The sequence below is a fragment of the Sarcophilus harrisii genome, chromosome 3 (genome assembly GCF_902635505.1).
Source record: "Sarcophilus harrisii chromosome 3, mSarHar1.11, whole genome shotgun sequence".
Classification (NCBI taxonomy): Eukaryota; Metazoa; Chordata; class Mammalia; order Dasyuromorphia; family Dasyuridae; genus Sarcophilus; species Sarcophilus harrisii.
The window spans coordinates 576,380,984-576,393,094 of NC_045428.1; the positions used below are offsets into that span (position 1 = coordinate 576,380,984).

At 43.0% G+C, this 12,111-nt stretch overlaps 1 protein-coding gene across 2 annotated transcripts in view; it reads right to left on the reverse strand.

The window, feature by feature from the left end:
• Positions 1 to 8,497, reverse strand: part of PER3 (period circadian regulator 3) — a 29,089-nt gene extending 20,592 nt beyond the window's left edge. For both annotated transcript variants that reach the window (XR_004233392.1, XM_031962940.1), the window contains exons 1-6: positions 8,443 to 8,497; positions 5,688 to 6,125; positions 5,215 to 5,360; positions 4,342 to 4,457; positions 2,929 to 3,130; positions 100 to 148 (exon numbers count right to left, since the gene is read on the reverse strand). Coding sequence is in view for 1 of the 2 variants with exons in the window: in XM_031962940.1 (XP_031818800.1) it covers positions 100 to 148; positions 2,929 to 3,130; positions 4,342 to 4,457; positions 5,215 to 5,360; positions 5,688 to 5,839 (665 nt within the window). In the remaining variant the exon portion in view is untranslated. The remainder of the gene's footprint in view (positions 1 to 99; positions 149 to 2,928; positions 3,131 to 4,341; positions 4,458 to 5,214; positions 5,361 to 5,687; positions 6,126 to 8,442) is intronic.
• Between the last annotated feature and the right edge of the window lie 3,614 nt (positions 8,498 to 12,111).

A 12,111-nucleotide genomic window follows, 5' to 3' on the forward strand; every position in this document is an offset into this window, starting at 1 on the left:
CTTCTTTTGTAAATAGTCCTCTTCCTCTTACCCCAATTCCCAAGGGGAGCCTGCATGGGAAGGGTCCACATCTTTATTGCTACAGACAGGTACACTTACCTGATCCTGCAGAAAAAGGGTTTCACTTGAGAATATTCATACTGGGAGGCTACCAGAAACAAACACAAACAGATTGCAAATGACCATCTCAAACAGGAATGCCATAAAAGTTTTACCTTTTCCTTTCCCTATCAATGCTATGGTCTTATTCCCATACTGCCAGTCAAGAAAAACCCTTCTCCTATACTTTGGGGCTTAGTCATCTCTTAGAAGAACTTCCAACAACTCTACTTAATTTGGCAGCGATAGCTTCACACAGCAGCCTGTTACATCAATGATGATAAATCAGATCCATTAAAAAGACACTGGAAATAGACTGGATACTGAGAATTCTAAGATGTTAAAACAGTACCTGCCATTCTAATCACTGTTTTTCAAGGAAAGGGAAGATTTGGCAAAGATCTGGAGAAAGAGAAATTAAATAAACAAACAAACAGAATTGTGAATAGGGAGAAGCAAAAAAGTTAGGCCTCTAGTTTGGAAGGCAGGAGTGGGATTGAGGAGGGGGATGTGATCAAAATAAAATCATGAATGCCACTGATAAGCATATTTAGATTAGATCCCAGAAAACCAGAATTTGCAGTTGTTCCTTAAAATTGGAATGAGGCAACAGAAGAATAAGAAAGGGAAGAACTATTTTACAAAACAGTGTCTAGGAGATACAAGAACTTGCTATACCTCGATCATTGATCCATAAAGTTATTCAAGAAAAACCAAATATATCTGTGATATAACCTCAAATTTTTTTGAAGCTATGTTACAGAAAAGGACTATACAAAATATCATAAGGTGCCACTGAATGTACCACTGGTTTGATCTAATGTCAAAGTCCTGTTAAATTTAAAATTTTATACATTTATTGAGTTCGTAAGTTTACCTACATAAACAACACATTTATTATCTATACTCAAAATTAGGAGATTTGAAAACATCTTTAAAAATGGACTAAATTCCATCATGATATAGATTTGCAACCCCCCCCCAGAATCACTACATATAACATAGAAAAATGTCCTATTTCCCAATACCAGAATTATAAAGGAACTCCACTGCAGATTAAATTCTCCTAAGCAGAGGGCTGCTTCAAAGAATCACAGAGTTCTAGCACTGGAAGAACTCAAGAGATCACCTAGACCCAAAGCTTCATTTTGCAGATCTGGAGAGTGAGGTCTAGATGGTCCCAACATCATATAGTTCATAAACAATGGAGCAAGGCTTTCAAGACATGACTTTCAAATTTAAAGCTTTAATAAAGAAAAAAAAATAAATAAAATAAAGCTTTAATAAAGTCATACTGATAACATACAAGGGGGTCTTGATTTTTTCTTCCACAAAGCTCTTTATACTTTTATATAATCATGAAAATTATTTAATTGTTCCCCAAATACTCAAATTTGCAGTTATTCCTTTTAAACTCAAGTGAGGAAGCAGAAGTCCAATGAAAGAAAAACAATTTTACACTGAGGTTGGTGGTGAGCATAAAAACCTCAATTCCATTAATACTCTGCTTAAGCAAGAAGAAACCAGAAAACAAGGTCAAATCAAGAAATGACACAGAGGAAAGGAAGTCAGCTACATGAACATCCCTAAGGGAAGAACACAGAAGGACGCCAAAGCAGAGACTCAAGTAGGACGATTCAAGGCATAGACTTAAAGCCCATCAAAGCTTTGAGGTTTAAGTTCTAAATGGAAAAGGGAGAATAAATGGTAAATAAAGGAAAATCAGTAAAACTGGGACATATCACCAAGGAATAGATGTAGAAGGGAAAAATACGAGAATTCCAAAGCCTTGAGAATCTTAATTCAAGCACATACAAAGCACCCCATGAGATGTACCATGCTGGACTCTGAAGACACCACGATAAACAAAGAATGATGGGTCATAGTCTCAAGAAGCTTTTATAATTGATTCTGAAAGGACACTGGAAAATTATTGATATTAAAAAGAATGATTAAAAAAAGAATTAAAAAAAAAGAGCAAAGATTGAAAGAGAAATGAGATTCAATAAGCAGACTTTAGAATGATGGGAGTAGTGAAGAGAAAAAAAGGACAACTTTCAAACAGAGTAAGAGGGAGAGTAGATAAAAGATTGGCCACAAATGTCTATAACTGGAAAAGCAAATAAATATCTAACACCCCTTGAAGCCATGATGCTGCTGAAGAAGAGGGAAATGGAAACTTGGGAGAAAAAGAGAAGATGAAGAACCTCTCAAGTGCTTAGGAAGAGAAACCTTTTAAAAAGGCAACAGAAGAAAACACCTTTTGGAGATGAAGCAAACGAATCAAGTAATTATTAATATAAAGCTATGAAAAAAGGCCAAATAAAATTTAAAACAAGAAAATGGTTAGAAACTTAAAAAAAAATCAGATCACTCTTAGAAGTTTAGGGACAAGAAAGAAAGAAAAAGAGATTTCACATTCTGTTCAATCAGAATTTATGTGGGATTTAAAACCTGTTTGAATAGAAACACTGTAGACAAAAGAGGAAAAATAGTCCAATTGTACTAACTTAAGATATAGGAGGTCCAGAACTTGTTTGTTTTATTTACAACATATACATGACTGTAATCTGCCATTTGAAATATGGGTAAATGTATAAAGACATATACATATGTATGAATGCAAAGTAGAATTAATTTAACAACAATCAGAACAAATTTACCACATTTGAAAATCAATTATCTAAACTACTTATTCATTCCAGAACTTCAGGCGCTCATGTTTGGGTACACTTGGTCTTACTATGTTGCATATTCTGCTAAACATTTTCAGTTCTAAATAAAAGACAAATTCTTTTTCAATGGAATTAAGAGCATGGCTCTTGTCACCTGTTTGGGTGCTGACATTCCAGAACGGAAGATGGGCCTGGGCTGTATGTGTGCAGAAAACTCTCACGTCTTGAGGGGCAAGCAGCTCAACAAATGGAGAGGATGCAAGGGAATTCTTCTTACAGTTCAGGATGAGAGGGGCCTGCTCTGAAACATGTACCAACTTTCCGGAGAGAAACGAAAAAACTGCCACAAAGGTATCCTATCAAAGACATTTTAAAAGTACAAACCTTTAGCTTTTGCAAGCAATAGCTATCATAGGGAAATTTTCTTTTACATCTTACAACTTTTACAACCTATAGCAAATAGCTACAAACTTAATTCTATTTTATTTTATTTTTTGTAGTTCTTGTAAGGAACTTTATTACAAAAGATGGAAATAACAAGTATGACCCCTAATATTTAAATAGAGATTTAAAGTTTACAAATAAACATTTGTAAGGCTGGGTTCTGTCCCAGAACCATAGGAGCGCTGGCCCTCTCTCTACTATGTGACACTGCCAAACAAGACATCTATGTTTTAAAGTCACCCGTCTCTGAATATTATATCCACGTCCAGCTCCCTCCATGTGCTGGACCTGCCTTCTCTCTAGCCAACCCTCAGTTGAGAGGATCGAGCATCTATCTCTGATGAGCCCCAACATCTGGGCGCCTCTATACTCTTATCCTCTCCCTCCTCAGAAACTGGACAAGGTTCCCATCTTTCATTGTTTCTTTACTCATCTCACCTGTGTTTTCTTCCCCAGCCACTATTTTAATTCCCCTAACACTCTATTTAAAAGGCACATGTTGGGTTCCCAATAAATGCTTGTCAAAGGAACTCTGCTATAGTAAGAAAGTAGCACCGAATCCATTATCTTTATTTTAAGCTGAAACTGGGCTATGATTTCAAAGCACCATGGTGGTGTTCATTGATTTCCAGAATATCAAACAATATACAAGGTAAGGGGAGACTCAGGTTTTGTTTAATGTGAAGAGGTTCTCTATAAAGAAAGTCTTGTCAGTTGTCCTTGAGGACAAAGCACTAGCTAGAAACTCACCTGTTTTGTAATCCAGTGTCTAAAAACCTGAAGAGGAAGGGGACCAACGCTGACATAAAGACAACTATAACATCATAAACCCAGCTGTGAAACAAAGACCAAGGATTGCCTTGTTGAAATTACTTTTTTCCCACTGTACTTCAAGATGAACTTGGGCATAAAAAGCTGTGGACACATGAACTACCCTGTAATCAAAACAAGCTGCCCCTGCAGAATAATCTCCGAGGCAGTGACAGAAGCATCTCAACATAGTTGTTAACCTTAGATTACAATTTTTAAAACATGCAGTTTATGCTAATGTAAAAACCTACTTGTAGACCAAGTCCTGGGAAGGTTTTGAAGCAAGGGACAGGGCAAATTCTGGCCCACTTACTGTGTTTTTAGAGGTGTGTTCTGAAGCGATGGTTACCAGCTCCTCAAGGCTGTACTTAGTCACGTCTGTTTGGTGGGCTCCATTTGGTCCAAGAATCTGGAAAAACTCATTGTTGGCTGAAAACAACAGAAAAGCATAAGTGGTATGTTGAACATGTTAACAGTTTTTGCAATTGATTCTTTGAGCTGTTTTCTTTTATAAGGAATTAACATATTATTATTATAATGAGACCATCTCCTTACATAGTAAGTGTTTTATATAATGTTTTACATATTAGAAACCCATAAACCCAGTGATACTATATTTGAAGCAAATGTACAAACAAACTTTTAAGAGTTTCTTCAATGGAAATATTTCCTCATGAAAATTTTCTAGATTATAGGGAGAATATGCCACAAATCCATTTAGGTAGTAACCTCTACAAATTTCTAAAAACAAGAAAACAAGCAATGTACATTAAGAGAAATCTATAATTTTTACTGCTGGAAATAGACAGAATACAGAAACAAGTTATAAGTATAGAAGGTGTGTGTCTAAAGACAATGTTTTGAGAAAATAAAAAGTGGTAGCAGTCTATTTTTTATACAATTACTAATAAACTACAATTCTCTTTTTAAAAAATGTTTTATACGTCATCAAATATAAATTAAAAATCAGCATTTCTTTAAAAAAAAGTGTCACTGAAAAAATTCATCATCTTTTGTCAGACAAAATATTTCATATTAATCATGATCTTACTCATCCAATGTGATTAATGAAATCAATGCATTTGGTTCATTCTGTATGTTCTGAACCCATGGCAACAACTCTGGTGGAGCTGGGACTTACAATGAGCTGTTCTAACTATTTGCTTTTATCTTGAGTCAGCTCTACCTTGAACACTGTGTACGCAGCGAAGGGCATAGTTGAGGGCATCAAGAATACTTGGCTTGTGATTTTTCTCCGAGGGGAAGTACTTTTTCATTTCTCGGACCACCATCATAAGTTCTTCAGAAGTCTTGTTTCGATCTTGCTGCTCACTGAAAGACAATACAAAGTCAAGTTATATCATTATGTTTTTCTTTCCTGATGAGCTGGCATTTCATCATGGATATATAGTGAACTCTCTTTTGCTTCCCCCCTTCCTATTGGCTTCTATTATATTGCTATTGGTTACAGGCCTCCATTTCCTTCTTTTGAGTCTTCAGATCTACTCATTATTAGCTTAATTTCCCCAGATCTTCACATCTCATGAAACCATCTCAATCCTAAGTTTTTTTTTTTCCCCCAATAATAAAAATTTGGTCTCTTTTGTTCTTTCCTCTTAGATGATGAATAAAAACTGGTCAAAATAAAAGCCAGCTCACCTGTTGTTGTCAGTGCTATCTTTGCCTTGCCGTCTGAAGTCTTTGTTCCACCTCTCATGGGATTCTTTATTAAGGGAATCCGTCCCACTGGACTCTGGTTCATTAAATTCATTTCCGTTGGAGTCATTGCTATCGGATTTACTGCTCTGCATTTCTAGGTCTTTGCAATGGACTTTCTTCTCTGGCTTCTAAATATTGATGGCTCTACGTAAATGTGTTTTCTATTTTGAAGTCATCAGTGATGATGCTCCAGTTCTCATTTTGGTCCCAGCCATCATCTAACATAAAATTTTCTGTCACAGCTGATTGGCAAAATGTGATGTAAGTAATTAATTGTTGCTATTTACTAAGGAACAATGTTTCCTATACTTGCTATTTTCCATAATAAAGAACTTCAGCATCTTATCATTTCACTGAAGTGTAACATTAGACTTCAATCTGAAAAAAAAAAAAAAGAAAAATGAAAAGGTGGGAAGTAAAGCATGAGTTTAATACCTGAAACCAAGATGAAAATGTCAGTGGTTTCTCTGAGAGACATTAGCAAGCTTTCAACTTTGTAGGCTTGTGAGATCCTGGAGCTAAAAGGACCTTAAAAGGCATCTGATCCAATCCACTTCATAGATGAAGGAATTAAAGCCCCAAGAAATGAGCACTTTCAGGGCTCAGGTCATCTCAGTAGTAAAAAGCAGGCCTTGGATTCAAACCCAAGTGCCAGCCCCAAATCCAGCCTCCTGTCCCTTGGACCAGAATGCCTTCTTCCAATAGGAGTTAGGTTTGAACCCAGACGGCTTAGCTCCCAATTCAGTGCTCATCACAGCAGCGATGCCTCTGTAGCCATTGCCTACCGAGCACCTCCTATGGCACTGTGCCAGAAGCTGGGCAGACAAAGATGGAACAGAAAACCATCCCCTGCTTCCAGGGGGCCGGGGGGCCACCACTGCTGGCGGACAGGCCCAGGGCCTGTGGTTTCACTGGAGGAGCGCCAGAAGGCAGGCAGGGAGCACGGGGCAGCGGTCAGGAGAGCTGCCCGGGAGCATGCGAGGGGAAGCGCCTTGCCAGGAGGCGCACACATCCGTCTCGGCCGTGTTTGACTCTGTGACCTCGTAGGGTTTTCTTGGGGGGTGCAGGGCTTGGCCCTTGCCTTCTCCCACTCATTTTGCTGCTGTGTAACAGGTAAATGGGGTGAAAGGACTTGTCCAGGTCTCACAGCTAATCAGGGTCCGAATCTAGATTCCAGACTTCCTGCCCCCCACCCTCGGGGACATAGGACTGCTGTGGTCTGAACCCAAATCTCGGGATTACAGGCTCAAAGCTCCAGGGCTGAAGGGGCCTCTGGGTGTGACCCATCTCCGGATTTTAAAAAGCAGTTATCAGGCACTTCCTTTGCGCTACACGATGGAGACACAAATGCACCCAGGATGCCGTGGAGGTCCCAGAGGGAATCCGTGGGCCAAGTGTGGCTTGGAGTCACCAGCTCCGGCCCTGCCGGTCCTCACTGCAGGCTGCCCACAGGCTTCCCTCCTCCAAACTCCCCTGTGTCTGCCCAGGGCCCCTCTGCCCTGCGATTTTCACCAAGAGCCAGGCTTCTCACTCCTTTCCCATCCCCATGCCCACGCAACTCTGGGTCTCTCAAGTCCGGCTTCTCAATGTCCAGGTCACAGATTTAGGGGGACGTTAGAGGCCAGCTGGAGTCGGGGAGGCCAGAGCTTGGACTCTGCCTGGCCGTGTGACCACTTCACCCTGTTTGCCTTAATCCAGTGGAGAAGGAACGGCCCAACCACCTGCCCGCGGGCCCCAGAGACTCAGAAGCACAGCAGAAATCTTCTCTCTGACACCCTGACTTAAAGCATCCCTAGCTGCCTCCAGATCCCTGGGGACCTTCTCTTCTCCCCAGCCCCCTCCTTCTGAAATCATCTTCCCTCACCCTGGGCCTCCCTGCCTGGGGCTGGAGCTCCTCAGGGCAGGCGCGGTCTGGGTCAGAGCCAGCCCAGAGCCAGCACACAGTAGGCACTCCATAAGGGCTCAGTGCCTGGCTCCTGGGGGGCACGTTGTGGTCTTTCTCTGCCCAAAGCCTACCTCGGAGCCAGGCACACAGTAGGCACTTTATAAGGGCTCAGTGCCTGGCTCCTGGGGGGCATGTTGTGGTCTTTCTACGCCCAGAGCCTGACACACAGTAGGCACTTTATAAGGGCTCAGTGCCTGGCTCCTGGGGGGCATGTTGTGGTCTTTCTACGCCCAGAGCCTGACACACAGTAGGCACTTTATAAGGGCTCGGCCCCTGGCTCCGGGGGGGAAGGGCTGCCTGCTTTTCCGGGTATCCCAACCTGCAGCACACAGACGGTGCTTAATAAATATTGGCGGCTGCCAGGGATCCCCACGAGCTCCCAGAAGTTAAAGGGCTGGTTGTAGGTCCAGCACAAAGTGGCCGGAAGACGTCGGGTCGGGGGCGCTCGCGGCCCCATTGGAAGCCGGAGGCAAAAGTTGGACGCGACCCGCCCCCTCCCCCCCCCCCGAGTTTTTCACCTGGGGGGTCCGGCCCCTCAGACTCAAGTTCAAGGGCAAACAGTTTCCCGCTGGGATCCGGGCAGATTACGTAAGCCGCCCCCCTCCCCGCCTCCAGGCGAACCCCTGCTCCGCTCCCGACCCCAGCGCTTCAAGGGGGGAGCGAAGCGCTTCGGGGGGGGGGGAGGGGCGTGACTGACCCTCGACCCCTGCCGGTCCCGACCCCAGCCCTCGCGCCGAGACACTCACTCACCCGCTCTGCCGCCGCCACCGCAGCCGCGTCCGGCCCCCGCGCGCCTCCGCCCTCCCCAGCCCCGGCTCTCTCCCGCCAGCCCGGCGCGCAGGTCTCGGGGCCAGCCGCGTGCCGCGGGGCCGCCCCCCTCCACGCGAACGCCCGCCTGCAACGTGACCAGACCCCGCCCCTGCCGCGCCCCATTGGACGCCGCGCCCAGCCCCGGCGCCGCCATTGGCCAGAAGGAGGAGCCTGCGGGGGGTGGCTCCGGTTACATAACCGTGCCCGAGGCCCCCCAATCCTATTACATAACCCGCGGGGAGGGGCAGGGCGAGAGGTGCCTCTCGGCCAATCCGGTTACAACGGTGGGCGGGGCGTGGGCGGTGGGGGACGCGAGGGAGGCGTGGTCCCGATGGGCACGAGTCAGGTATTCAGCCGCCGCACGGGGCTTAGATGGTGATAGGCGGATGAGCCGTGAGAGGGCGGGGCAACTGTCCCTCACAAGTGCGGGCGGGTGAGAAACAGGTGAGGAGCTGGGAGAGTGATAGGAGGAGACCTGGCCAGGATGCTCCGCAGCCTGAGAACGAGCAGGGCATGGGAATTGCGGGCGGGGCGGCTTTCCCGGGGTGCTTCCTCGGAGCGGCGCTTGGGCATTGGCCTTGCGCATCCTGCTTGGTTGCCTTGGGGATGGGGGTCAATGGCACGGATGAGCCCCCTTCCCTACATGTTTCCCTCGATTAAAAATGTTTAATTTTTAAATTAAGAAACATTTTCTCTCCTCCTCTCATTGAAAAGGGGGGGAGGGGGAACATCCTTGCAACAAAGATCCCTGTTTGAGCAAAACAAATTTCCAGTTATTGTGGACTGTGTCCAAAAATGTCTCCGTCACACCTCCCCCTGTCCGGACGTGGGTCCGAGGAATCATCTGTTCTTGACGCTAGGGTCAGTCGGTAGGGTCACAGCCTCCTGGAAACTTTCCCCTGATTCTCACCTCTTCCTTTTATTGAGTATTTTCCCCTCCCCAACTGTTAGTTACTTACCTGTATTCCCTCTCCCTGTCCTATTACTTATCCTAGATCTCGGCAGGGAAGCATCTCAAATTTAGCCCAACTCCTTCACTGAGTGAAGAAACCAAGACGCAGAGAGAGAGAGTGAAAGCTTCCCCCAACATCCTAGAGATAAATGGGCAGGATTTGAAGTCAAGTTCCTTCTAGCTCCAGGGCTAGGACTCTTTCACTTAAATTCCACTCCCTCTGCCGACTGCTTTTCAGCCTGCCAAGTATGGAAATCCTCTTCCTCCCTTGGTTATCCTATCAGCTTCCTTGGGTTCAATTATTATCAATTTTTATTATTCAGTTATTATTATTCAGGTGATCTATAAACCAATTCTAATCTCTTCCCCGAGTTCTTGTGCTATGTTTGCCCAGCTGACTGCTGGACAGCTCCACCTGAACTTCCCTCAAGCCCCTTAAAAACACCATATCCAGAACAGAAATCATTCCCCTCTAAAATCCATTCTTCCACCAAATCCTCTATTTCAGTTTAGGACATCTCTGTTATTATCCAGATTTTCAGCTTTGTATTAATTTTTTTCCCCTTTGTCCCACAATCTCTCTGTTTACTCAGTTGCCAACTCTTATCGATCTCCATCATGTTGCTTGACTAAAATCCCCTTCTCTAAAATCCCAAATTTAGCCTTTCGTTGCCTCTGCCTTGGTCTTCTGTAAAGAGCCTCCTCTTTGGTTTCCTGCTCTTCAGGCTCAATCCATTCTTCGTACAGCAGCCAAATTGATACTCTTAAAGCACAGGTCTGACTGTCATAGCCCTGTTCAACAAGCTTTGGTGGTTCTAGGATAAAAAACCAAGTAAACAAAAACACACAGACTGGCAGTACAATATATAATATATAATAAGTATGTAAGATAATTATATACAATCTATAATATAAGTATAACAATAATATGTATATATAGATATAATAAGTATGTGTGTATATATATGCACACACAGATATAAATATGTATGTGTATATATGCACATATATATGGATATGGATATAAATAATACTTTTAGTGTTTGCTCTTCTAGTCAAATTGGCTTATTAACCATTTCCTAAACAAAGAGTCTACCTCCATATCTTTGGCAAAGAAATTGACTTCTCTGGCATGTGCTCCATACTCATTTTCATCTTGAGAATCCCAAGTTTGCTCTGAAGCATAGTTCAGGGACTGCCTCCTACCTGTGTTATCTCCTGATCGCTAGAGTTCTTGGCACTCTTTCTCTCTTGAAATGTCTTAGAGTACTTTGCTTTTATTTCCTTTCAGAAGTTTGGCTCTCAGTAAAATGGAAGTCCTTGAAGCCTTGGACAATTCCGTTTTTGTCTTTGTAGCCTTAATATCTGCTACGTAGTGGGTAATTAATAAGTATTTCATTCAGTTGAATTTAATTGAAGGCTGTATCCAGACTATAGGAAGGGAACAAACATTTTTAAAGCATTTACCATGTACCAGGCCTGGACTCAGGAATTCAAACCTGGCCTCAGAAGGCCAGACCCTAAGCAAGTCACTTAGCCTCATTTGCCTTAATTTCTTCATCTGCAAAATGAACCTGGAGTAGGAAATGACAAACCTATTCGTTTCTACCACGAAAATCCCAAAGGAGGTCACCAAGAGTTGGAAAAGGCTGAAACAGCTTCACAACAAGAAAATGTGCCAGGCACTGTGTTAATGCTTATAAATAGCATCTCATTTGATCCTTACAACAACCTTGGGAGGGAGGCACTATAATTATCCCCATTTTACAGTCAAGGAATTGAGGTTAATTACCTTGCCCAAGCTAATGTGTCCAATGCAGGATTTGAACCATGACTTCAAGTCTGCTAGCTGGCACTACCAGCTGTCTGTCATACAAGCCTCATTCATGGGACTTCAGAACGAGTGCTCCCATCTTTAGGATCACATAGACATCTAAGGAACCTGACTCAGGCCAGAGAATTGTTGTAAACACAGCATACTTAAGATTTTAGGGAGCATTTGAAAAAAAAAAAAGTCTCATTTACTCTGTGGACTAGATGGAGACAATCAGATGCAGCTGGGATTAGCAGGGTGATAAGATCCCAAATGAATGCCAACTTGGATCGGGATTTCCAGTAAGTGTCCCATGGAGCAGCCTGTCCATTTGTGTTGTTCGAGCTACTGGTGAGAATGTTTGATGAAATATAGAAGACATGGAATCTGGAATTTGGAAAGGAGTGGAAAATTGGATGTTTTATCTGAAAATCAGAACTCTAAAAGATCTTGGATGCCTGGGATGATGGAGAAGACTTAGATAAAATGTAAAAAGAATAATAATAAGAGTCTGGACTTAGGTTAAAAAAATCAACTTGATTCAATTCAGGTCAATAAGCATTTATTAAATGTTTGCTATGTGGCAGATACTATGCTTGGTGTTGGGGATACAGAGACATTAACTAAATAGTTCCTACCCCCAAGGAACTTACATTCTCTAGAAAGAAAACAACATATACCAAGATACATAAATATAAATAAACATAAAATAATGTTGTTGGAGAGAGGGCACCAAAATCCAGACTTTGTGTAGTTAACATTTAAGCTGACACTGAAAGGGAAGTAGGGATGGTGAAAGTATGACTAGATAACACTTTCTGTGAAAAAGTTTGGGGCACTTTCT